General features: G+C 46.6%; 1 protein-coding gene across 4 annotated transcripts in view; it reads right to left on the reverse strand.

The window, feature by feature from the left end:
- LOC117520140 (serine/threonine-protein phosphatase 2B catalytic subunit alpha isoform-like) overlaps positions 1–22,815 on the reverse strand; it is a 155,029-nt gene that overhangs the window by 1,720 nt on the left and 130,494 nt on the right. For 2 of the 4 annotated variants that reach the window (XM_034181443.1, XM_034181442.1), the window contains one exon: positions 2,248–2,295. The exons of the other annotated variants lie outside the window; for them this stretch is intronic. In XM_034181443.1, the coding sequence (XP_034037334.1) occupies positions 2,248–2,295 (48 nt within the window). The remainder of the gene's footprint in view (positions 1–2,247; positions 2,296–22,815) is intronic. 4 annotated transcript variants of the gene reach the window in all.

Raw genomic sequence — 22,815 nt, forward strand, 5'->3', positions numbered from 1 at the left:
TGTTAAATGAAATCTTAACAGACACCCCCAACACAGCAGTCGTTTGTATTTGCTCCACACTCACGTATGACGAAGTGGAATTATAGCAGGTGGAATCTGATTACCAAATCACATTTGGTTGGGTTAAAAAAAAGTACACAAACCTAGAGCGGTGTACGTCAGCAAAGTATTTTAGAACAGAAAATTGTCTATTTAGTATGTACGGCTGAAATAGGATTTTCATTTTGTTGCTGCTTTAAAAGCAGCTGATCTGTGGCGTTTGTGCAAATAGAAGCTCCAGTGTCGTTCAGGAGGCCTGTGAGGAGAGAGGAGCAACACAACTGGATGACTACTGCAGCCACTCACAAATACACCACGTCACCTTAAGACCTGCTACAACAACACACAAATAAACAAATCCTAATGCACAAGATTATAGCCATAATTTATTTGCTTTGAACAAATTATGGGCTGTAGTTCAGGTAGGCCGTGGACAGACACAAACACTACAGCATGCACACTGACGGCTACAGTGCGAACACACACTAAGGGCCCTGTCCCACAGGGGAGAGGATCAATTGCGCATGAATTGAGTACACAAATTACGAGCGTTCGTTGTCGTCCGCAACAAAAATGGCCAAAAATGACAAATGTCCCAGTATGAATTACGGAGATATTAATAATATATAGCGAATATATGATGAACAATCACGGTTATATAACGTATGTAGTGAGGAAACGGGACAGACGCATTGCGATTATCACGGCAGTATTACGGGTGTATTATGAATGCATCGCGCATGTGTTGCGTGTGCACGGCATCTGCACTGCGGTCATAAAATAAGCTCACTCGGGCCGTCGGCATCACTATTCACACCAACAATACAGCCTCTGGAGCATTTCCTGGACTTGGACAAGTTGATCACAGAGTTAATGTTCATGTTGTCATGCGAGGGTTAACTGTTCATGAGTTTGGGGAGCGGGAGGGGGGAAACCGCTCGGGGTGTGAGACGGCGTTTTTTTTTTTTTTTTTGAGTGAGTTGTGGCTAAACAGCAACTCTTCCTTTTGTTGGTGTTAAATAAAAGTCCTGGATTGCAGCAGCTACGTCTTTCCGCAAATCAGCTCCAAAGCAGATGTAATAAAAAGGCTTTATTCGTGGCCAATTTGTCTGCATTCGCTACAACATATTTTAGTTTGTCATGTGGACATGATGGGCACGATATATATCTGTTTTACACACTGTCCCGGTCCACTGTGAAGCCGCAAATCCCCGTCAGTTGCAGATATCAGCGGTTAACGGTAGATATAGAGCGCACAGAGTGAGTATGTATTGTGTATGAATTGAGTATATATGGAGTATGTAAGGCGGATATTGGCTGCGGACATGTGTGCCTCTGTGGATGATCATGGACGTGTTTGGATGACGGCCGACTCATACAGGCATGTTACACGGATATTGCGGATGTTTGGCGAATATGGGCCAATTTTGTGTGCAATCCATACGCAAATCCTCCTAAACGCCAGTGGGACAGGACCCTAAAGACAAACAGCATAACAGCATGACCACAATCTGTTCAGGAGCACTGAAGAGCCTGGCAGACCTGTCCCGCCTTCACTCACGCACACATGTTGCTAATACAGGCTCAAGTAAAATGTGCAGTAACGCTACACAAAGGCCAGATTGTTCGTTTTCCTTTTTGTGTCTTTGCCCATCAGTGGAGAAAATTCTCACAGATTCTAATTCTCTCTGCATTTTTATCCACTTTTGTCACTGCAGGTGACACGTGTTTTGCCGTAGCCGGTGGAGAAACAGATTGATTGCATGTTAACCCTCAACAGAAAGAACTCCATGGTGTCCACGAGAGGCCCCGCCCCCCTGCACCTCAGCCACACCCACTCGCCCTGCTCTTCTTGGCCGCAGCAGAGTATGATGAAAAGAAATGTTAGTGTTTGTTGGGGAGGCAGTGTGCAGGGTTTATCATGCAACGAGAAAAACGCACATGTGCTTGTGCACAAGCGTGCGCTTTAATGTGGTGGAGTCAGAAGGTGACAGATTTTAGGCTTTGGTGTGAGTGCTGATGTGGATAGAAGAGCTCAGTGCATCGTGGGTAAGTAAAATCCATGACCTCATGAACATGGGTGGCTCCGAGCGCGCGCGCGCACACACACACACACACGCACGCACGCACGCACGCACACACACACACACACACACACACACACGCACGCACGCACGCACACACAGAGTGAAATGAGTGGGCTTTTACCTTCAGCATCCTTAACTGTCTCGATGGCTTCTATGGCCTCAATGGTAGCTGAAGGATGGTCAAACAGAAAAGGAAGAAGATAAAGAAAAGACGAGAGGAAGAAGGGAAAAATGTCCCAGAGAAGAGATGAAGTACAAAGGAAGGAGGAAAAGAAGAACTGAGTGAAGGCTGAAAATGCTATTGTGCAGGTGCCCTAGCTAAACAGAGGAGGATTATGGGTAAGTGATGTTCACAGAGGTGTCAGGGTCCACACCTCCAAAACGTCCCATTCCCACATTAGTGTGGACCCAAATCGAGGCACGTTAGGGGGTACTGATGATTCTGTCCAACAGCAAAACTTTTATCAACATTGTGTGCATGATTCCATTTAGTTTGTTTAAATTTGATACTCAACTTTAGCTCAATAGATAGAAATGTCAGGACAACAAAATGTCAGCTGGAGTTCTTGGTATGGGATAAACAGAATCAGAATCTGACCGATTTGAAATTATTTTTACAAAAAATACACAACAACTCAAAGCGTTAGAATAAAAGGAGTGTAAGGACTGAGCATCATCACCCAAACACAAAGTCAGAACTGGGAGAAAAAACGATTAAACCCCGGTCGCAGAACAAAGTCAAAGTTTTCAATATGGAATATGTGAAATGGCTATTTTGAGGAATTGGTTTAAGATACAGTAGTGTTCAGAATAATAGTAGTACTATGTGTCTAAAAAGATTAATCCAGGTTTTGAGTATACGAGGTCTGTTAGAAACGTATCCGACCTTATTATTTTTTTAAAAAACCATATGGATTTGAATCACGTGTGATTGCGTCAGACAAGCTTGAACCCTTGTGCGCATGCGTGAGTTTTTTCACGCCTGTCGGTTGCGTCATTCGCCTGTGAGCAGGCTTTGAGTGAGGTGTGGTCCACCCCTCTCGTCTATTTTTTATTGCGAATAAATGTCTGAACGATTTGCAGCTTTGCTGCATCAGTTTTTTTCCAGAAACTGTGAGAGACCTCCAGGTGGACACCGTTAGAAAAATTAATATGGCTTTCAGGGACGATTTTATGGGGATTAAACAGATTATGGGGTGTTTACTGCCGCTTTAAGGACGGCCCACAACTGCTGAGAGCGCAGCGTGCTCCCAGCCCCCATCGACAGGCTGACACCCCGCTGGAACAACCAGATCATTTCCAACGTGAAAGCTTTGTTGATCCGGGACCTCGTCTAACTTTCACAAAAAGGCAGAAGATGTGGACATCAGCACTTTTTCCGGCACATTCCACCATTACAGGAGTTTTTTTCATGGAAAGAAAAGTGGAGGGACGCGCCATGCCTCCGTTCATTACGCGGGACAAAACCACCTCGGTGTTGGTCTCTCAGGACGGCTTAAAGGTGGATTTCAGATGGATTCCGGTTGCTTTCCAGTCGTGTGAATATCCAATTGTGATTGTGCATGAGCTGGACATGCCAGAACATGTCCCGTGATGCTTCATCATGGCGTTGCTTTGCGCCGAGCGGCTGCACCACGAAGCGGGGTGGAGCAGCTTCTCTTTCCATGACAAAAACTCCTGTAACAGTGAAATGTGCCGTTCATTTTTAAACTGGACGCTGTCTTGATCCGGTATGTCGTCTGACTAGCACAGGAATTGTGAAAAGACGTGGACATCAGCACTTTTCCGGCACATTAAGACAGACGTGCGGAGGAGTTCCACGCGTCGCGGTGCAGCCGCTCAGCGCAAAGCAACGCCGTGATGAAGCCTCATGGGACATGTTCTGGCATGTCCAGCTCATGCACAATCACAATCGGATATTCACACGACTGGAAAGCAACCGGAATCCGTCTGAAATCCACCTGAAAGCTGTCCTGAGAGACCAACACTGAGGTGGTTTTGTCCCGCGTAATGAACGGAGCCGTGGCGCTTCCCTGTTCTGTGTGCCGGCGCGGCCCGGAGGACCTGAACCAGCGTCTGACCGGACCCAGCGTTAAAAGAACAGAGCGGTTCAAAGAAAACAGATTTATTAACCAACTGTGTAATAATGTGCAAAAGGGAGCAGCGGTCTGGCGTGGGAGGACGGCGCGCGCAAATGGACCGGAACCACAAATGTTCTGGACTCAGGAACCCTGCTGACACCCCCCCAGGCGGCTGCACGGACCACCGAGTCTGTGAACAGGAGAACGAGGTTAGTCAGCCCAAACCTTCAACTCAGAGGGAAGTTCACACAAGCATATACTCAGCAAACACTTCCAGGCTTACGTTAAAGGTAGCTCCTCACCGCAAGTGCCAACCAACATTTTCCATGAACGGCGGTGAGGAGCGAACCAAACAATTAACGTAACACGCTCAATTACAGCTGTTAATTATTAGAAACCATAAACATTAAGGTACCTCAGGAAGTGCGCAGTACAGCTTGAGAACCTCACTTCTCCTCTCTCACAGACACGTGCGTCAAACCTGGAGCGGTCCTCAGCGTCTATTGTAATGAAGCTGATCTCTCCAAGTCAGCCTCACACGGATGGCACAAAGGTAATCCTCTGGCAAAGAAGCCCTGTATCTTCAGAGCTTAAATCCAGCAGGCCTCATCAGGGAATGCACTCCAGCTGTTCTCCTGTTGATCTGCACGTGTAGACAGGCAGCAGGTGCAGGCAATGAGTAAGGTTCTCTGATCCTCTGCACACTTCACCTCTTCTCAACTCAGGACCAAATGCAAACCACCTGGGGAGACACAGAGAAAGCAGGCCCAGCCAAACACCCCCCACTCCATGACAATAACCCCCCCCAGAACCACCTGGGGAGACAGAGCAAAACAGGGCCAGCCAAACACCCCCCAATCCATAACAATCCCTCCACTTTTCTTTCCATGAAAAAAACTCCTGTAATGGTGGAATGTGCCAGAAAAAGTGCTGATGTCCACATCTTCTGCCTTTTTGTGAAAGTCAGACGAGGTCCCGCATCAACAAAGCCTTCACGTTGGAAATGATCTGGTTGTTCCAGCGGGATGTCAGCCTGTCGATGGGGGCTGGGAGCGTGCCGCGCTCTCAGCAGTTGTGGGCCGTCCTTAAAGCAGCCGTAACACCTCGTAATCTGTTTAATCCCCATAAAATCGTCCCTGAAAGCCATATTAATTTTTCAAACGGTGTCCACCTGGAGGTCTCTCACAGTTTCTGGAAAAAAACTGATGCAGCAAAGCTCCAAATCGTTCAGATATTTATTCGCAATAAAAAATAGATGAGAGGGGTGGACCACACCTCACTCAAAGCCTGCTCACAGGCGAATGACGTAACCGACAGGCATGAAGAAACTCACGCATGCGCACGAGGGTTCAAGCTTGTCTGACACAATCACACGTGATTCAAATCCATATGGTTCTTTAAAAAAATAATAAGGTCGGATACTTTTCTAACAGACCTCGTATTTCTTATTGTTACATGGGAAAGAAGGACACACACCAATTAGCTAAACTGCAGGACTGTCTTACAGACATAAAGACATGGATGACCTCTAATTTCCTGCTTTTAAACTCAGATAAAACTGAAGTTATTGTACTTGGCCCCACAAATCTTAGAAACATGGTGTCTAACCAGATCCTTACTCTGGATGGCATTACCCTGACCTCTAGTAATACTGTGAGAAATCTTGGAGTCATTTTTGATCAGGATATGTCATTCAAAGTGTATATTAAACAAATATGTAGGACTGCTTTTTTGCATTTACGCAATATCTCTAAAATCAGAAAGGTCTTGTCTCAGAGTGATGCTGAAAAACTAATTCATGCATTTATTTCCTCTAGGCTGGACTATTGTAATTCATTATTATCAGGTTGTCCTAAAAGTTCCCTAAAAAGCCTTCAGTTAATTCAAAATGCTGCAGCTAGAGTACTGACGGGGACTAGAAGGAGAGAGCCTATCTCACCCATAGTGGCCTCTCTTCATTGGCTTCCTGTTAATTCTAGAATAGAATTTAAAATTCTTCTTCTTACTTATAAGGTTTTGAATAATCAGGTCCCATCTTATCTTAGGGACCTCGTAGTACCATATCACCCCAATAGAGCGCTTCCCTCTCAGACTGCAGGCTTACTTGTAGTTCCTAGGGTTTGTAAGAGTAGAATGGGAGGCAGAGCCTTCAGCTTTCAGGCTCCTCTCCTGTGGAACCAGCTCCCAATTCAGATCAGGGAGACAGACACCCTCTCTACTTTTAAGATTAGGCTTAAAACTTTCCTTTTTGCTAAAGCTTATAGTTAGGGCTGGATCAGGTGACCCTGAACCATCCCTTAGTTATGCTGCTATAGACGTAGACTGCTGGGGGGTTCCCATGATGCACTGTTTCTTTCTCTTTCTGCTCTGTATGCACCACTCTGCATTTAATCATTAGTGATCGATCTCTGCTCCCCTCCACAGCATGTCTTTTTCCTGGTTCTCTCCCTCAGCCCCAACCAGTCCCAGCAGAAGACTGCCCCTCCCTGAGCCTGGTTCTGCTGGAGGTTTCTTCCTGTTAAAAGGGAGTTTTTCCTTCCCACTGTAGCCATGTGCTTGCTCACAGGGGGTCGTTTTGACCGTTGGGGTTTTACATAATTATTGTATGGCCTTGCCTTACAATATAAAGCGCCTTGGGGCAACTGTTTGTTGTGATTTGGCGCTATATAAAAAAATTGATTGATTGATTGATTGATTGAAAGAAGGTACCAGTAGATTCAGTAGATTCTCACAAATCCAACAAGACCAAGCATTCATGATATGCACACTGTTAAGACTATGAAATTGGGCTATCAGTAAAAAAAAAGTAGAAAAGGGGGTGTTCACAATAAGAGTAGCATCTGCTGTTGATGCTACAAACTCAAAACTATTATGTTCAAACTGCTTTTTTAGCAATCCTGTGAATCACTAAACTAGTATTTAGTTGTATAACCACAGTTTTTCATGATTTCTTCACATCTGCGAGGCATTCATTTTGTTGGTTTGGAACCAAGATTTTGCTGGTTTACTAGTGTGCTTGGGGTCATTGTCTTGTTGAAACACCCATTTCAAGGGCATGTCCTCTTCAGCATAAGGCAACATGACCTCTTCAAGTATTTTGACATATCCAAACTGATCCATGATACCTGGTATGCGATATATAGGCCCAACACCATAGTAGGAGAAACATGCCCATATCATGATGCTTGCACCACCATGCTTCACTGTCTTCACTGTGAACTGTGGCTTGAATTCAGAGTTTGGGGTCGTCTCACAAACTGTCTGCGGCCCTTGACCCCAAAAAGAACAATTTTACTCTCATCAGTCCACAAAATATTTCTCCATTTCTCTTTAGGCCAGTTGATGTGTTCTTTGACAAATTGTAACCTCTTCTGCACGTCTTTTATTTAACTTTGCAGGGACTTTGCAGGGGATTTTTTGTCTTTGATCATCCTGGAGCTGATCAGTGGGTGAGCCTTTGCCATTCTGGTTAGTCTTCTATCTATTTTGATGGTTGTTTTCCATTTTCTTCCATGCGTCTCTGGTTTTTTTTGTCCATTTTAAAGCATTGGAGATCACTGTAGATGTACAGCCTATAATTTTTTGCACCTGCGTATAAGTTTTCCCCTCTCCAATCAACTTTTTAATTAAACTACGCTGTTCTTCTGAACAATGTCTTGAACGTCCCATTTTCCTCAGGCTTTCAAAGAGAAAACCATGTTCAACAGGTGCTGGCTTCATCCTCAAATAGGGGACACCTGATTCACACCTGTTTGTTCCACAAAATTGACGAACTCACTGACTCAATGCCACACTACTATTATTGTGAACACCCCCTTTTCTACTTTTTTTTTTACTAATAGCCCAATTTCATAGCCTTAAGAGTGTGCATATCATGAATGCTTGGTCTTGTTGGATTTGTGAGAATCTACTGAATCTACTGGTACCTTGTTTCCCATGTAAAAATAAGAAATATACTCAAAATCTGGACTAATCTTCTTAGTCACATAGCACTACTATTATTCTGAACACTACTGTATGTCTGTGATGACTATTAAGCTCCAATATGAAGTCATAGATCAGTACTGTTGCCTCACAGCAAGAAGGACGTGAGTTCGCCTCCCCGCTGTTCCTTTCTGTGTGGAGTTTGCATTACAAAATCATGACAATCCCTTTCTAAGATGGTAGACAAAAATGTCATGGTAAGGAGCTTGATGTCCACTCATGGTTTTTTCCTCTCAATAGGGCAGCACAGTCTCGTTTGAACCCTGCGTGATACTGTGGGATTTGACCACTTATGGGGACTGCCGCTCTGGTGTTCTGGTTTGTTTTCGGCTGCAATCACCGAAGCAGTCGCCAAAAGTGCAGGGTTTTTTTGGTTCCCAGTGGAGAAGGGAAGACGAGGCAAATGGAAGAGGTCGTGTCGGTAAGTGTTAGCCTACACAGCTAACCAGAGTCTTGCCTGCAAAACCGCCTTGACACATTTGTGCTCCGGGTCAGAAACAAACCACAATACATCTCCACTTTCTCACCATATCATCACTTTTTCTTTGCATTTTAATTTTGTTTGCATGTAATTTGCTCAAAATCTCAGAGAAAGTGCCGTGTTTCTGTCCCCGGAAGTAGAGAAATTACGTTATATGTGTCATATTTTAATCCTTTAGTGCCCGCCATCAAACGAGACTGCGCAATGGCCTGAACACAGCAGCAGAATAAGACCTTTTGTGACTAAAGTGAATACTGTGTACTGATATACAACCCCAATTCCAATGAAATTGGGACATTGTGTAAAATGTAAATAAAAACAGAATACGATTTACAAATCCTCTTCAACCTATATTCAATTGAACACACCACAAAGACAAGATATTTAATGTTCAAACTGATAAACTTTATTGTTTTTGTGCAAATATTTGCTCATTTTGAAATGGATGCCTGCAACATGTTTCAAAAAGCTGGGACAGTGGTATGTTTACCACTGTGTTACATCACCTTTCCTTCTAACAACACTCAATAAGTGTTTGGGAACTGAGGACACTAACTTTGTGTCATGATTGGGTATAAAAGGAGCATCTCCAAAAGTGCAAATATAAAAACTGAGCAAATATTTGCACAAAAACAATAAAGTTTATCAGTTTATTTACATTTCACACAACGTCCCAACTTCATTGGAATTGGGGTTGCTCTTTTAAACAAATATTAGCAATGTAACACATCAAATTGTAAGTACACCATGTATGAAACGTAACTTCTAGTTTTTACCCTAAGGGAGTCTTCCCAAGGGATCAATAAAGTTCTGTCTAATCTAATCTAATCTAATCTTTACCCAAGGCCAAAATGTAGCCATCGGGTATAGCGAAGGCCTTGCGTCCATCTGTCTGTCTCTCTGTGCTCAGCATAAGTCCAGTCCCATTCCTGCCAGGGTCTTCAAATTGATAGGGAACATTCTTGGGACACCAACCTTGGAGAAGTTCAAATATGGCTAGCCTTGACTTATGTTAAGAGGTCAAAAGGTCAAATTCAGTGGACATATGACGTGCACTTGATCTTCCTGGGGAAGGCTTAAAGGACAACACTGTAAGTAGCAAACTTGGAGGGTTTTGTCCAGTTTTACAGAATTGGCTTTGACTGAATTGGACTCCATAAGAGGAGTACACAGACTGCTACAGTTGTCTCAGAAATACTTTTTTCTAAAATTTAAGTGCTGTCCAGTCATCTGTTCACCGTAAATTAAAGGATATTTCACATGCCCATGAAGGGGAACAAAGCCAGTCAGCCAGATGGGGGCAATATGACATAAACAGCTCTCGAGGACAACAGTAACCTCATCCTTGGTTGTTACCATGTATGACCATTTTTGGTTCCCAATGAAAGGTGGTGTTGTTACGTCAGGTCACCTAAAAGATGTTTTGTAGTACTTTGGACAGACTGGCTGCCAACCAGTGTTAAAATCCTTTAAAAAAATACAATGATATCAAACAAAATGCATAAATCTATACCACTGACACTTTGACATCTGTGCCAGCTTCACGCACTGACTGGTCAACTGTGAGCTAGTATCATTTGGCTGGCTATATATATATACACTCAACAAAAATATAAACGCAACACTTTTGGTTTTGCTCCCATTTTGTATGAGATGAACTCAAAGATCTAAAACTTTTTCCACATACACAATAGCACCATTTCCCTCAAATATTGTTCACAAACCAGTCTAAATCTGTGATAGTGAGCACTTCTCCTTTGCTGAGATAATCCATCCCACCTCACAGGTGTGCCATATCAAGATCAATCAATCAATCAATCAGTTTTTTTTATATAGCGCCAAATCACAAGAAACAGTTGCCCCAAGGCGCTTTATATTGTAAGGCAAGGCCATACAATAATTATGTAAAACCCCAACGGTCAAAACGACCCCCTGTAAGCAAGCACTTGGCTACAGTGGGAAGGAAAAACTCCCTTTTAACAGGAAGAAACCTCCAGCAGAACCAGGCTCAGGGAGGGGCAGTCTTCTGCTGGGACTGGTTGGGGCTGAGGGAAAGAACCAGGAAAAAGACATGCTGTGGAGGGGAGCAGAGATCAATCACTAATGATTAAATGCAGAGTGGTGCATACAGAGCAAAAAGAGAAAGAAACACTCAGTGCATCATGGGAACCCCCCAGCAGTCTACGTCTATAGCAGCATAACTAAGGGATGGTTCAGGGTCACCTGATCCAGCCCTAACTATAAGCTTTAGCAAAAAGGAAAGTTTTAAGCCTAATCTAAAAGTAGAGAGGGTGTCTGTCTCCCTGATCTGAATTGGGAGCTGGTTCCACAGGAGAGGAGCCTGAAAGCTGAAGGCTCTGCCTCCCATTCTACTCTTACAAACCCTAGGAACTACAAGTAAGCCTGCAGTCTGAGAGCGAAGCGCTCTATTGGGGTGATATGGTACTACGAGGTCTCTAAGATAAGATGGGACCTGATTATTCAAAACCTTATAAGTAAGAAGAAGAATTTTAAATTCTATTCTAGAATTAACAGGAAGCCAATGAAGAGAGGCCACTATGGGTGAGATATGCTCTCTCCTTCTAGTCCCCGTCAGTACTCTAGCTGCAGCATTTTGAATTAACTGAAGGCTTTTTAGGGAACTTTTAGGACAACCTGATAATAATGAAATACAATAGTCCAGCCTAGAGGAAATAAATGCATGAATTAGTTTTTCAGCATCACTCTGAGACAAGACCTTTCTGATTTTAGAGATATTGCGTAAATGCAAAAAAGCAGTCCTACATATTTGTTTAATATGCGCTTTCAATGACATATCCTGATCAAAAATGACTCCAAGATTTCTCACAGTATTACTAGAGCTCAGGGTAATGCCATCCAGAGTAAGGATCTGGTTAGACACCATGTTTCTAAGATTTGTGGGGCCAAGTACAATAACTTCAGTTTTATCTGAGTTTAAAAGCAGGAAATTAGAGGTCATCCATGTCTTTATGTCTGTAAGACAATCCTGCAGTTTAGCTAATTGGTGTGTGTCCTCTGGCTTCATGGATAGATAAAGCTGTGTATCATCTGCGTAACAACGAAAATATAAGCAATACCGTCTAATAATACTGCCTAAGGGAAGCATGTATAAAGTGAATAAAATTGGTCCTAGCACAGAACCTTGTGGAACTCCATAATTAACTTTAGTCTGTGAAGAAGATTCCCCATTTACATGAACAAATTGTAATCTATTAGACAAATATGATTCAAACCACCGCAGCGCAGTGCCTTTAATACCTATGGCATGCTCTAATCTCTGTAATAAAATTTTATGGTCAACAGTATCAAAAGCAGCACTGAGGTCTAACAGAACAAGCACAGAGATGAGTCCACTGTCCGAGGCCATAAGAAGATCATTTGTAACCTTCACTAATGCTGTTTCTGTACTATGATGAATTCTAAAACCTGACTGAAACTCTTCAAATAGACCATTCCTCTGCAGATGATCAGTTAGCTGTTTTACAACTACCCTTTCAAGAATTTCTGAGAGAAAAGGAAGGTTGGAGATTGGCCTATAATTAGCTAAGATAGCTGGGTCAAGTAATGGCTTTTTAAGTAATGGTTTAATTACTGCCACCTTAAAAGCCTGTGGTACATAGCCAACTAACAAAGATAGATTGATCATATTTAAGATCGAAGCATTAAATAATGGTAGGGCTTCCTTGAGCAGCCTGGTAGGAATGGGGTCTAATAAACATGTTGATGGTTTGGATGAAGTAACTAATGAAAATAACTCAGACAGAACAATCGGAGAGAAAGAGTCTAACCAAATACCGGCATCACTGAAAGCAGCCAAGATGCTGATTAGACACCATGATTAGTGCACAGGTGTGCCTTAGACTGCCCACAATAAAAGGCCACTCTGAAAGGTGCAGTTTTGTTTTATTGGGGGGGGATACCAGTCAGTATCTGGTGTGACCACCATTTGCCTCATGCAGTGCAACACATCTCCTTCGCATAGAGTTGATCAGGTTGTCAATTGTGGCCTGTGGAATGTTGGTCCACTCCTCTTCAATGGCTGTGCGAAGTTGCTGGATATGGGCAGGAACTGGTACACGCTGTCATATACGCCGGTCCAGAGCATCCCAAACATGCTCAATGGGTGACATGTCCGGTGAGTATGCCGGCCATGCAAGAACTGGGACATTTTCAGCTTCCAGGAATTGTGTACAGATCCTTGCAACATGGGGCCGTGCATTATCCTGCTGCAACATCAGGTGATGTTCTTGGATGTATGGCACAACAATGGGCCTCAGGATCTTGTCACGGTATCTCTGTGCATTCAAAATGCCATCAATAAAATGCACCTGTGTTCTTCGTCCATAACAGACGCCTGCCCATACCATAACCCCACCGCCACCATGGGCCACTCGATCCACAACACTGACATCAGAAAACCGCTCACCCACACGACGCCACACATGCTGTCTGCCATCTGCCCTGAACAGTGTGAACCGGGATTCATCCATGAAGAGAACACCTCTCCAACGTGCCAAACGCCAGCGAATATGAGCATTTGCCCACTCAAGTCGGTTACGACGACGAACTGGAGTCAGGTCGAGACTCCGATGAGGATGATGAGCATGCAGATGAGCTTCCCTGAGACGGTTTCTGACAGTTTGTGCAGAAATTCTTTGGTTATGCAAACTGACTGTTTCAGCAGCTGTCCGAGTGGCTGGTCTCAGACGATCTTGGAGGTGAACATGCTGGATGTGGAGGTCCTGGGCTGGTGTGGTTACACGTGGTCTGCGGTTGTGAGGCTGGTTGGATGTACTGCCAAATTCTCTGAAACGCCTTTGGAGACGGCTTATGGTAGAGAAATGAACATTCAATACACGAGCAACAGCTCTGGTTGACATTCCTGCTGTCAGCATGCCAATTGCACACTCCCTCAAATCTTGCGACATCTGTGGCATTGTGCTGTGTGATAAAACTGCACCTTTCAGAGTGGCCTTTTATTGTGGGCAGTCTAAGGCACACCTGTGCACTAATCATGGTGTCTAATCAGCATCTTGATATGGCACACCTGTGAGGTGGGATGGATTATCTCAGCAAAGGAGAAGTGCTCACTATCACAGATTTAGACTGGTTTGTGAAGAATATTTGGGGGAAATGGTGATATTGTGTATGTGGAAAAAGTTTTAGATCTTTGAGTTCATCTCATACAAAATGGGAGCAAAACCAAAAGTGTTGCGTTTATATTTTTGTTGAATGTAGATATATCAAAAAAAATCTTCCATGCCTATGTGGAGCATCTCCCTGCCACATCTTAAATAGACGGAGGCAAAATAGCAGTAAAATGTCAAATGGATCACAATGATGAAGAAAAACTCTATTTCAGTATCTTTGCAGCTTTTCTACCCGGTGTGACAGATAAACTGTCTGCTGGACTGTGCAGTGGTATTCAAACTGAAGAAGTTAAGTGGTTGAACATGAAGCCAAACCAAGAAGTCCAGTTGCTTTTGACTGAATTACTCAATATACTCCAAAAAGAATATTGAGATTCATTGACATGTCATGTCCTAGTTAGTTGTTAGTTGTGTCTGACAATATGATGGATGTGTAAGACAGCACATGATGCGTGACGTCAACTGACATTCTCGATTTGGCAAATGTGACAGTCCTCTGATAATCATATTGTATCAGAGTACATATTATACAGTGACAATTGAGGACCGCGGTCCTTACTTAATATCGGTTAGCTAAATTTAAACAAGTTTAACTGTATCTTAAGGCAAAGTTAGAAACTATCTAATACTGGCATTAATCTGTGGAGCCTTGACACAATCTAATTCAGAAACTGTAATCAAGTGTACTAAACAAGCTAGAAAGCTATTTAAATTAACCCACTACAGAAATCTTTGGTTGGTGCCTCACACTGGACCATAGACGTAAATGTGCCATTGCAAAGACGGAGTGAGACAGGCAGATGAGAGGGTCAACTAATGGTAAGAAATGGTATGATACTTTAGGGGTGTTTGCGCATATTAAACAAATATGTAGGACTGCTTTTTTGCATTTACACAATATCTCTAAAATTAGAAATGTCTTGTCTCAGAGTGATGCTGAAAAACTAATTCATGCATTTATTTCCTCTAGGCTGGACTATTGTAATTCATTATTATCAGGTTGTCCTAAAAGTTCCCTGAAAAGCCTTCAGTTAATTCAAAATGCTGCAGCTAGAGTACTAGCGGGGACTAGAAGGAGAGAGCATATCTCACCCATATCGGCCTCTCTTCATTGGCTTCCTGTTAATTCTAGAATAGAATTTAAAATTCTTCTTCTTACTTATAAGGTTTTGAATAATCAGGTCCCATCTTATCTTAGGGACCTCGTAGTTCCATATCACCCCAATAGAGCGCTTCGCTCTCAGACTGCAGGCTTACTTGTAGTTCCTAGGGTTTGTAAGAGTAGAATGGGAGGCAGAGCCTTCAGCTTTCAGGCTCCTCTCCTGTGGAACCAGCTCCCAATTCAGATCAGGGAGACAGACACCCTCTCTACTTTTAAGATTAGGCTTAAAACTTTCCTTTTTGCTAAAGCTTATAGTTAGGGCTGGATCAGGTGACCCTGAACCATCTCTTAGTTATGCTGCTATAGACTTAGACTGCTGGGGGGTTCCCATGATGCACTGTTTCTTTCTCTTTTTGCTCTGTATGCACCACTCTGCATTTAATCATTAGTGATCGATCTCTGCTCCCCTCCACAGCATGTCTTTTTCCTGGTTCTCTCCCTCAGCCCCAGCCAGTCCCAGCAGAAGACTGCCCCTCCCTGAGCCTGGTTCTGCTGGAGGTTTCTTCCTGTTAAAAGGGAGTTTTTCCTTCCCACTGTCGCCAAGTGCTTGCTCACAGGGGGTCGTTTTGACTGTTGGGGTTTTTTACATAATTATTGTATGGCTTTGCCTTACAATATAAAGCGCCTTGGGGCAACTGTTTGTTGTGATTTGGCGCTATATAAATAAAATTGATTGATTGATTGATTGATTTTCCAGGCATGAATATGGTAAATATATTGTAATATTTACATTTACAGGTGAGAAAGAAAAATACTTGTTTTAACACCCCCAAAAACCCTAAAATTTTTTTACCTCTTTTATTAATCACGGTGGAATTATCCTATGTTTCAGTTGCCTCAAAAGCCTTAAGTTGTGACTGGGAATCATGTCACATCAGAGTTAAATGCACTCCAGTTTCAACATCATAAAGGGCCTTTCACACTGTGAGCGAGGCGCGTTCACTTTTTCGCGTCTGGAAGTGCGGAATGTAAATAGGGGTAGAGTTTTCTACATCACTGTTTCTGATCTGGAGGTTGAACAAGTCTGAAAGTCTCCGTGTTTGTGAAGACGTGTTCCTGAAAAAAGAATTAAATAAAAAGCAAAGCACTCAGTCTGTGAGTCATAACCACAAGATTAGCAGCAAAAAGCAGAAGAAGGAGTGACGGACATCATCCTGCTGGGAGAAGCTTTTTTCAGTGCCCGTTCGTCAGTGAGGGGCGGAGCCGAAGCAGCCAACCAGAGAGCCAAAGCAGACGCACTCGGTCCAAAATTCTTCACTTTTGGACATATACACAGATCCAGTTTGAGCAACAGAGATTCTGCAAATTTGTCCAAGGTGCATGAGAAATTTTTAATGCACCCCTGAACACTGACGTTTTATTGGCTAACTTTAGCTGATCCTTTAGCAGCAGTATGCTGGATCAATCACCGAGCTCACTGAATGCTTTGTATTTGTAAATTGTTCGATCTGTTTTTATTTTTTACCAAATAAATCTACACAATAGTTTTTTTTATTGTTACTGCTCTGACTACAAGAACAGTCTCAACTGTAAATAACTTAGATTATCTAGTAACTATCTAGTAATCAGACCTTCAGAAAAATAGCACAGCACTGTTTCATGTTTCTTTATATTTTAAGAAATATATTTTTTTCACTTGTCCCACATTAGGAATATTTTAATAAAAATTCACAATGTTCAAATTTCAGAAATTCACAACTTTTAATGTTCTTTTTTTTTTCTTCTTTTTGTCTCATTTTTCAACAAGGAGGAATGTTTTGAGGCCTGATCCTGAAGAAGGGATCTTATATCTTAAATACAGTTGCACTTCAAAACTTCCAGTGATGGAGCTGAACACCAAGAAGAAGAACACATGAAAGAAGAGTTTCTTGTTGTGTGGGCCACTGAAGAGGAGGTACTGCTGGCCCACCACCACCAGAGGGCACCCTGCCTGGAGTGCGGGCTCCAGGCACCAGAGGGCGCTGCCACCTCACAGGAGCAGCCGGGGTGACAGCTGTCACCTACGACAGCTGTTACCAATCATCTGATCCGCAGCGGTATATCTGCAAGACGTCATCTCCACTTCTTTGCCGAGATATCGCTCTACCAAGGAGGTAACGTTCTCAGCTGACTGTGTTGACTTTCCGACAGGAATATCTGTTCCTTGTGTGTGTTGGACAGCAGATATTCTGTTTCTTTTTTCGACGAGAGGTGGAGGTGGTTTTCCCACCATACGTGTTGCTGGGTGCACACGCACCCACATCTAACTGTTTTTGTTCCTCGCCAGCAGTACCAGATCCGACAAGCGGAGGCAGTGGCCACCTGGGTGTTCGGGACTTGGCGGCTCCAGTATTCCCGGGGTTCGGTGGCGGAGGAAATCGTGTGGTTCCGGTTCTGCTTTGGACGGACGTCTCTTATCTTCGAGCCTGCCCATGTGACACATTTTTTGTGAATTGACTACTTGTCTACAATTGTAATTCGCCGTGTTGGTTGTGCTTCTTCACAACAGTAAAGTGTTGTTATTTGACTTCCTCCATTGTCCGTTCATTTGCGCCCCTGTTGTGGGTCCGTGTTCCTACACTTTCACAACAGGATATCTCGGCCAACGTCATGGACCCCGAGGGGCGTCAACCGGCTGTTGAACGGCCAATGGAAGAACAGGGCGCACAGGCGTCTGCAGGAGGAATGATCGGTGAGTTGCAGCGAATCCTCACCGCCTTTACAGCTCGGTTGGATCTAATGACCGAGCAGAACGTCCTCCTTAACCGCAGGGTGGAGGCTCTCGCCGCTCAGGTGGAAGCGCACCCTCAGGGTACTGCTGCGGCTCTCCCTCCTGTCGATCCTGTGCACAACGTTGACATTCCACAGGTCGTTCAACGACCCCTCCCACCTTCCCCTGAAGCATACATAAGCCCTCCAGAGCCGTACGGGGGTTGTGTGGAGACGTGCGCGGACTTTCTTATGCAGTGTTCGCTCGTCTTCGCACAACGTCCCATCATGTACGCGACTGATGCTAGCAAGATAGCTTATGTTATAACTTTGCTTCGCGGTGAGGCACGCGCTTGGGCTACAGCGCTCTGGGAGCAAAATTCACGGCTCCTTCAGACATATGATGGGTTTGTGAGGGAGTTCAGAACAGTGTTCGATCACCCAAATAGAGGAGAGACCGCTTCAGCCGTGCTGCTGTCAATGAGACAGGGGCGCCGGAGCGCAGCTGCTTATGCAGTCGACTTCCGCATCGCGGCAGCGAGGTCCGGCTGGAATAGCACTGCCCTCCGTGCCGCCTTCGTAAACGGACTGTCGTTGGTCCTGAAGGAGCACCTGGTGGCTAAGGACGAACCGCGGGATTTAGACGGGCTTATTGATCTGGTTATACGATTAGACAATCGGTTAGAAGAACGCCGTCGGGAACGAGACGAAGGGCGTGGCCGGGCACGCGCCGTCCCTCTCCCTTCCGGTTCCAACCGAGCTCCGCCCTCCCCACGCTCCACGGCCTCTACGCTCCGTGTGGTTACAGCTCCCCCTGCTGATGAAGCTATGGACACGAGCAGGGCCACATTTAGACCACCGGATAGACAGAGGAGGCTGGTCCGCGGAGCATGCTTTGTTTGTGGCTCGATAGAGCATCAAGTGAGGGACTGCCCCGAGCGGTTAAACACCAACGCCCGGCCCTAGAAACTGGGCTAGGGGTGGGCCAAGACATTCACGTGGGACACACCCATATTGCCACACGACTCCCGGTTACAATCCTTTATGAGGATTTAACCCTTCAGGCCCCAGCACTGGTGGGCACGGGCTCTGAAGGGAATTTGCTAGACAGCAAATGGGCCAGGGAGGCAGGGCTCCCTCTGGTGGCACTTACTTCACCTGTGCAAGTACGGGCACTAGATGGCTCCCTACTCCCTTTAATCACACATAAGACACCTCCAGTAACTCTGGTGGTGTCAGGGAACCACCGGGAGGAGATCGAGTTTTTTGTGACTCCTGCCACCTCCCGCGTGATTCTAGGGTTCCCCTGGATGTTAAAACACAATCCCCGGATCAATTGGCCGTCCGGGGTAGTGGTTCAGTGGAGCGAGACCTGCCATCGGGTATGTTTAGGTTCCTCGGTTCCTCCCGGTTCTCAGGCTAAGGAGGAGGTCAGAGTCCCGCCCAATCTCGGGACAGTGCCGGTGGAGTACCATGACCTTGTGGACGTGTTCAGCAAGGATCTGGCGCTCACCCTTCCCCCGCACCGCCCGTACGATTGTGCCATTGATTTGGTTCCAGGCGTTGAGTTCCCGTCCAGCAGGCTGTACAACCTCTCACGACCTGAGCGCGAATCAATGGAGACCTACATCCGGGACTCTCTAGCTGCCGGGTTGATCCGGAATTCCACCTCCCCGATGGGTGCAGGTTTCTTTTTTGTGGGGAAAAAGGATGGCGGACTACGTCCATGCATTGATTACAGGGGGCTGAACGAAATCACGGTTCGTAACCGATACCCATTGCCCTTGTTGGATTCAGTGTTCACACCCCTGCATGGAGCCCAAATGTTCACTAAGCTGGATCTTAGAAATGCGTATCACCTGGTTCGGATCCGGAAGGGAGACGAGTGGAAGACGGCATTTAACACCCCCTTAGGTCACTTTGAGTACCTGGTCATGCCGTTCGGTCTTACAAACGCCCCCGCGACGTTCCAAGCATTGGTTAATGATGTCTTGCGGGATTTCCTGCACCGATTCGTCTTCGTATATCTGGACGATATACTCATCTTTTCTCCGGATCCTGAGACTCATGTCCGGCATGTACGTCAGGTCCTGCAGCGGTTGTTGGAGAACCGGCTGTTTGTGAAGGGCGAGAAGTGCGAGTTCCACCGCACTTCTTTGTCCTTCCTGGGGTTTATCATCTCCCCTAACTCCGTCGCTCCTGATCCGGCCAAGGTCGCAGCGGTGAGAGACTGGCCCCAACCCACCAGCCGTAGGAAGCTGCAACAGTTCCTCAGCTTTGCTAATTTCTACAGGAGGTTCATTAAGGGCTACAGTCAGGTAGTTAGCCCCCTGACAGCCCTGACCTCACCAAAAGTCCCCTTCACCTGGTCGGATCGTTGCGATGCCGCGTTCAAGGAGTTGAAACGGCGCTTCTCGTCTGCACCCGTTCTGGTGCAGCCCGATCCTAGTCACCAGTTAGTGGTTGAAGTGGACGCCTCGGACTCAGGGATAGGAGCTGTGCTTTCCCAGAGCGGGAAGACCGATAAGGTCCTTCACCCGTGTGCCTATTTTTCCCGCAGGTTGACCCCGGCCGAACGGAACTATGACGTCGGCAATCGAGAACTCCTTGCGGTGAAAGAGGCTCTTGAAGAGTGGAGACATCTGTTGGAGGGAACGTCCGTGCCATTCACGGTTTTCACTGACCACCGGAACCTGGAGTATATCAGGACCGCCAAGCGGCTGAACCCCAGGCAAGCCCGCTGGTCACTGTTCTTCGGCCGTTTTGACTTCCGGATCACCTACCGTCCCGGGACCAAAAACCAGAGATCGGATGCCTTGTCCCGGGTACATGAAGATGAAGTCAAAGCGGAGTTGTCGGATCCACCGGAACCCATCATCCCGGAGTCCACTATCGTGGCCACCCTCACCTGGGACGTAGAGAGAACCGTCCGGGAGGCCCTGGCACGAAGCCCGGACCCCGGAACTGGGCCGAAGAACAGACTCTACGTCCCACCAGAGGCTAGGGCTGCAGTCCTGGACTTCTGTCACGGCTCCAAGCTCTCCTGTCATCCAGGGGTGCGAAGAACCGTGGCAGTTGTCCGGCAGCGCTTCTGGTGGGCATCCCTAGAGGCCGACGTCCGGGATTATATCCAGGCCTGCACCACCTGCGCCAGGGGCAAGGCTGATCATCGCAGGGCTTCGGGACTGCTCCAGCCGCTACCCGTGCCTCATCGGGCACGATGTGGTCCCACATCGGCCTGGATTTTGTCACAGGCCTCCCACCGTCCCAGGGCAACACCACCATCCTCACGATAGTGGACCGATTCTCCAAGGCGGCCCACTTCGTGGCCCTCCCGAAGCTCCCGACTGCCCAGGAGACAGCGGACCTCCTGGTCCACCACGTCGTTCGGCTGCATGGGATTCCAACAGACATCGTCTCCGATCGCGGTCCCCAGTTCTCCTCGCAAGTCTGGAGGAGCTTCTGCCGGGAACTGGGGGCCACGGTGAGTCTCTCATCTGGGTATCATCCCCAGACCAACGGGCAAGCAGAACGGGCCAATCAGGAGGTGGAACAGGCCCTGCGTTGCGTGACGGCCGCGCACCCGGTGGCCTGGAGTACCCATTTGGCCTGGATCGAGTATGCCCATAACAGCCAGGTGTCGTCAGCCACCGGCCTCTCCCCTTTTGAGGTGTGTCTGGGGTACCAGCCTCCTTTGTTTCCGGTGGTTGAGGGAGAGGTCGGTGTGCCCTCGGTCCAGGCCCACCTGCGGAAGTGCCGTCGGGTGTGGCGTGCCGCCCGTTCTGCTTTGCTGAGGGCCCGGATGAGGACGAAAGCCCATGCAGACCGTCGGCGGACCCCGGCCCCTACGTATCGGCCAGGGCAGGAAGTGTGGTTGTCAACAAAGGACATTCCCCTCCAAGTGGTCTCCCCTAAACTGCAGGATCGGTACATCGGTCCATTTAAAATCCTCAAGGTCATCAGTCCAGCCGCGGTGAGGCTTCAGCTTCCAGCCTCACTGCGGATCCATCCTGTTTTCCATGTGTCCCGGATTAAGCCACATCACACCTCACCCCTCTGTACTCCGGGTCCGGCACCACCTCCTGCCCGGATCATCGATGGCGAGCCGGCTTGGACTGTGCGCCGGCTCTTGGATGTCTGAAGGATGGGCCGGGGCTTCCAGTATTTGGTGGACTGGGAGGGGTACGGCCCCGAAGAACGCTCCTGGGTGAAGAGGAGCTTCATCCTGGACCCGGCCCTCCTGGCCGATTTCTACCGCCGCCACCCGGACAAGCCTGGTCGGGCGCCAGGAGGCGCTCGTTGAGGGGGGGGTCCTGTTGTGTGGGCCGCTGAAGAGGAGGTACTGCTGGCCAACCACCACCAGAGGGCACCCTGCCTGGAGTGCGGGCGCTGCCACCTCACAGGAGCAGCCGGGGTGACAGCTGTCACCTACGACAGCTGTTACCAATCATCTGATCCGCAGCGGTATATCTGCAAGACGTCATCTCCACTTCTTTGCCGAGATATCGCTCTACCAAGGAGGTAACGTTCTCAGCTGACTGTGTTGACTTTCCGACAGGAATATCTGTTGCTTGTGTGTGTTGGACAGCAGATATTCTGTTTCTTTTTTCGACGAGAGGTGGAGGTGGTTTTCCCCCCATACGTGTTGCTGGGTGCACACGCACCCACATCTAACTGTTTTTGTTCCTCGCCAGCAGTACCAGATCTGACAAGCGGAGGCAGTGGCCACCTGGGTGTTCGGGACTTGGCGGCTCCAGTATTCCCGGGGTTCGGTGGCGGAGGAAATCGTGTGGTTCCGGTTCTGCTTTGGACGGACGTCTCTTATCTTCGAGCCTGCCCACGTGACACATTTTTTGTGAATTGACTACTTGTCTACAATTGTAATTCGCCGTGTTGGTTGTGCTTCTTCACAACAGTAAAGTGTTGTTATTTGACTTCCTCCATTGTCCGTTCATTTGCGCCCCTGTTGTGGGTCCGTGTTCCTACACTTTCACAACATTTCTGCTCTGACATTTCTGCTCTTCAAAATGTGAGGAAAGTGTCTCAAAAAACTCAACTAAGAGGTCGAAGCTCCAGAGGAGACCTTCATCTGGTTAAATGTCCTGAGACTCCAGCTCACCTT

This window comes from Thalassophryne amazonica, chromosome 11, assembly GCF_902500255.1.
Source record: "Thalassophryne amazonica chromosome 11, fThaAma1.1, whole genome shotgun sequence".
Taxonomy (NCBI): Eukaryota; Metazoa; Chordata; class Actinopteri; order Batrachoidiformes; family Batrachoididae; genus Thalassophryne; species Thalassophryne amazonica.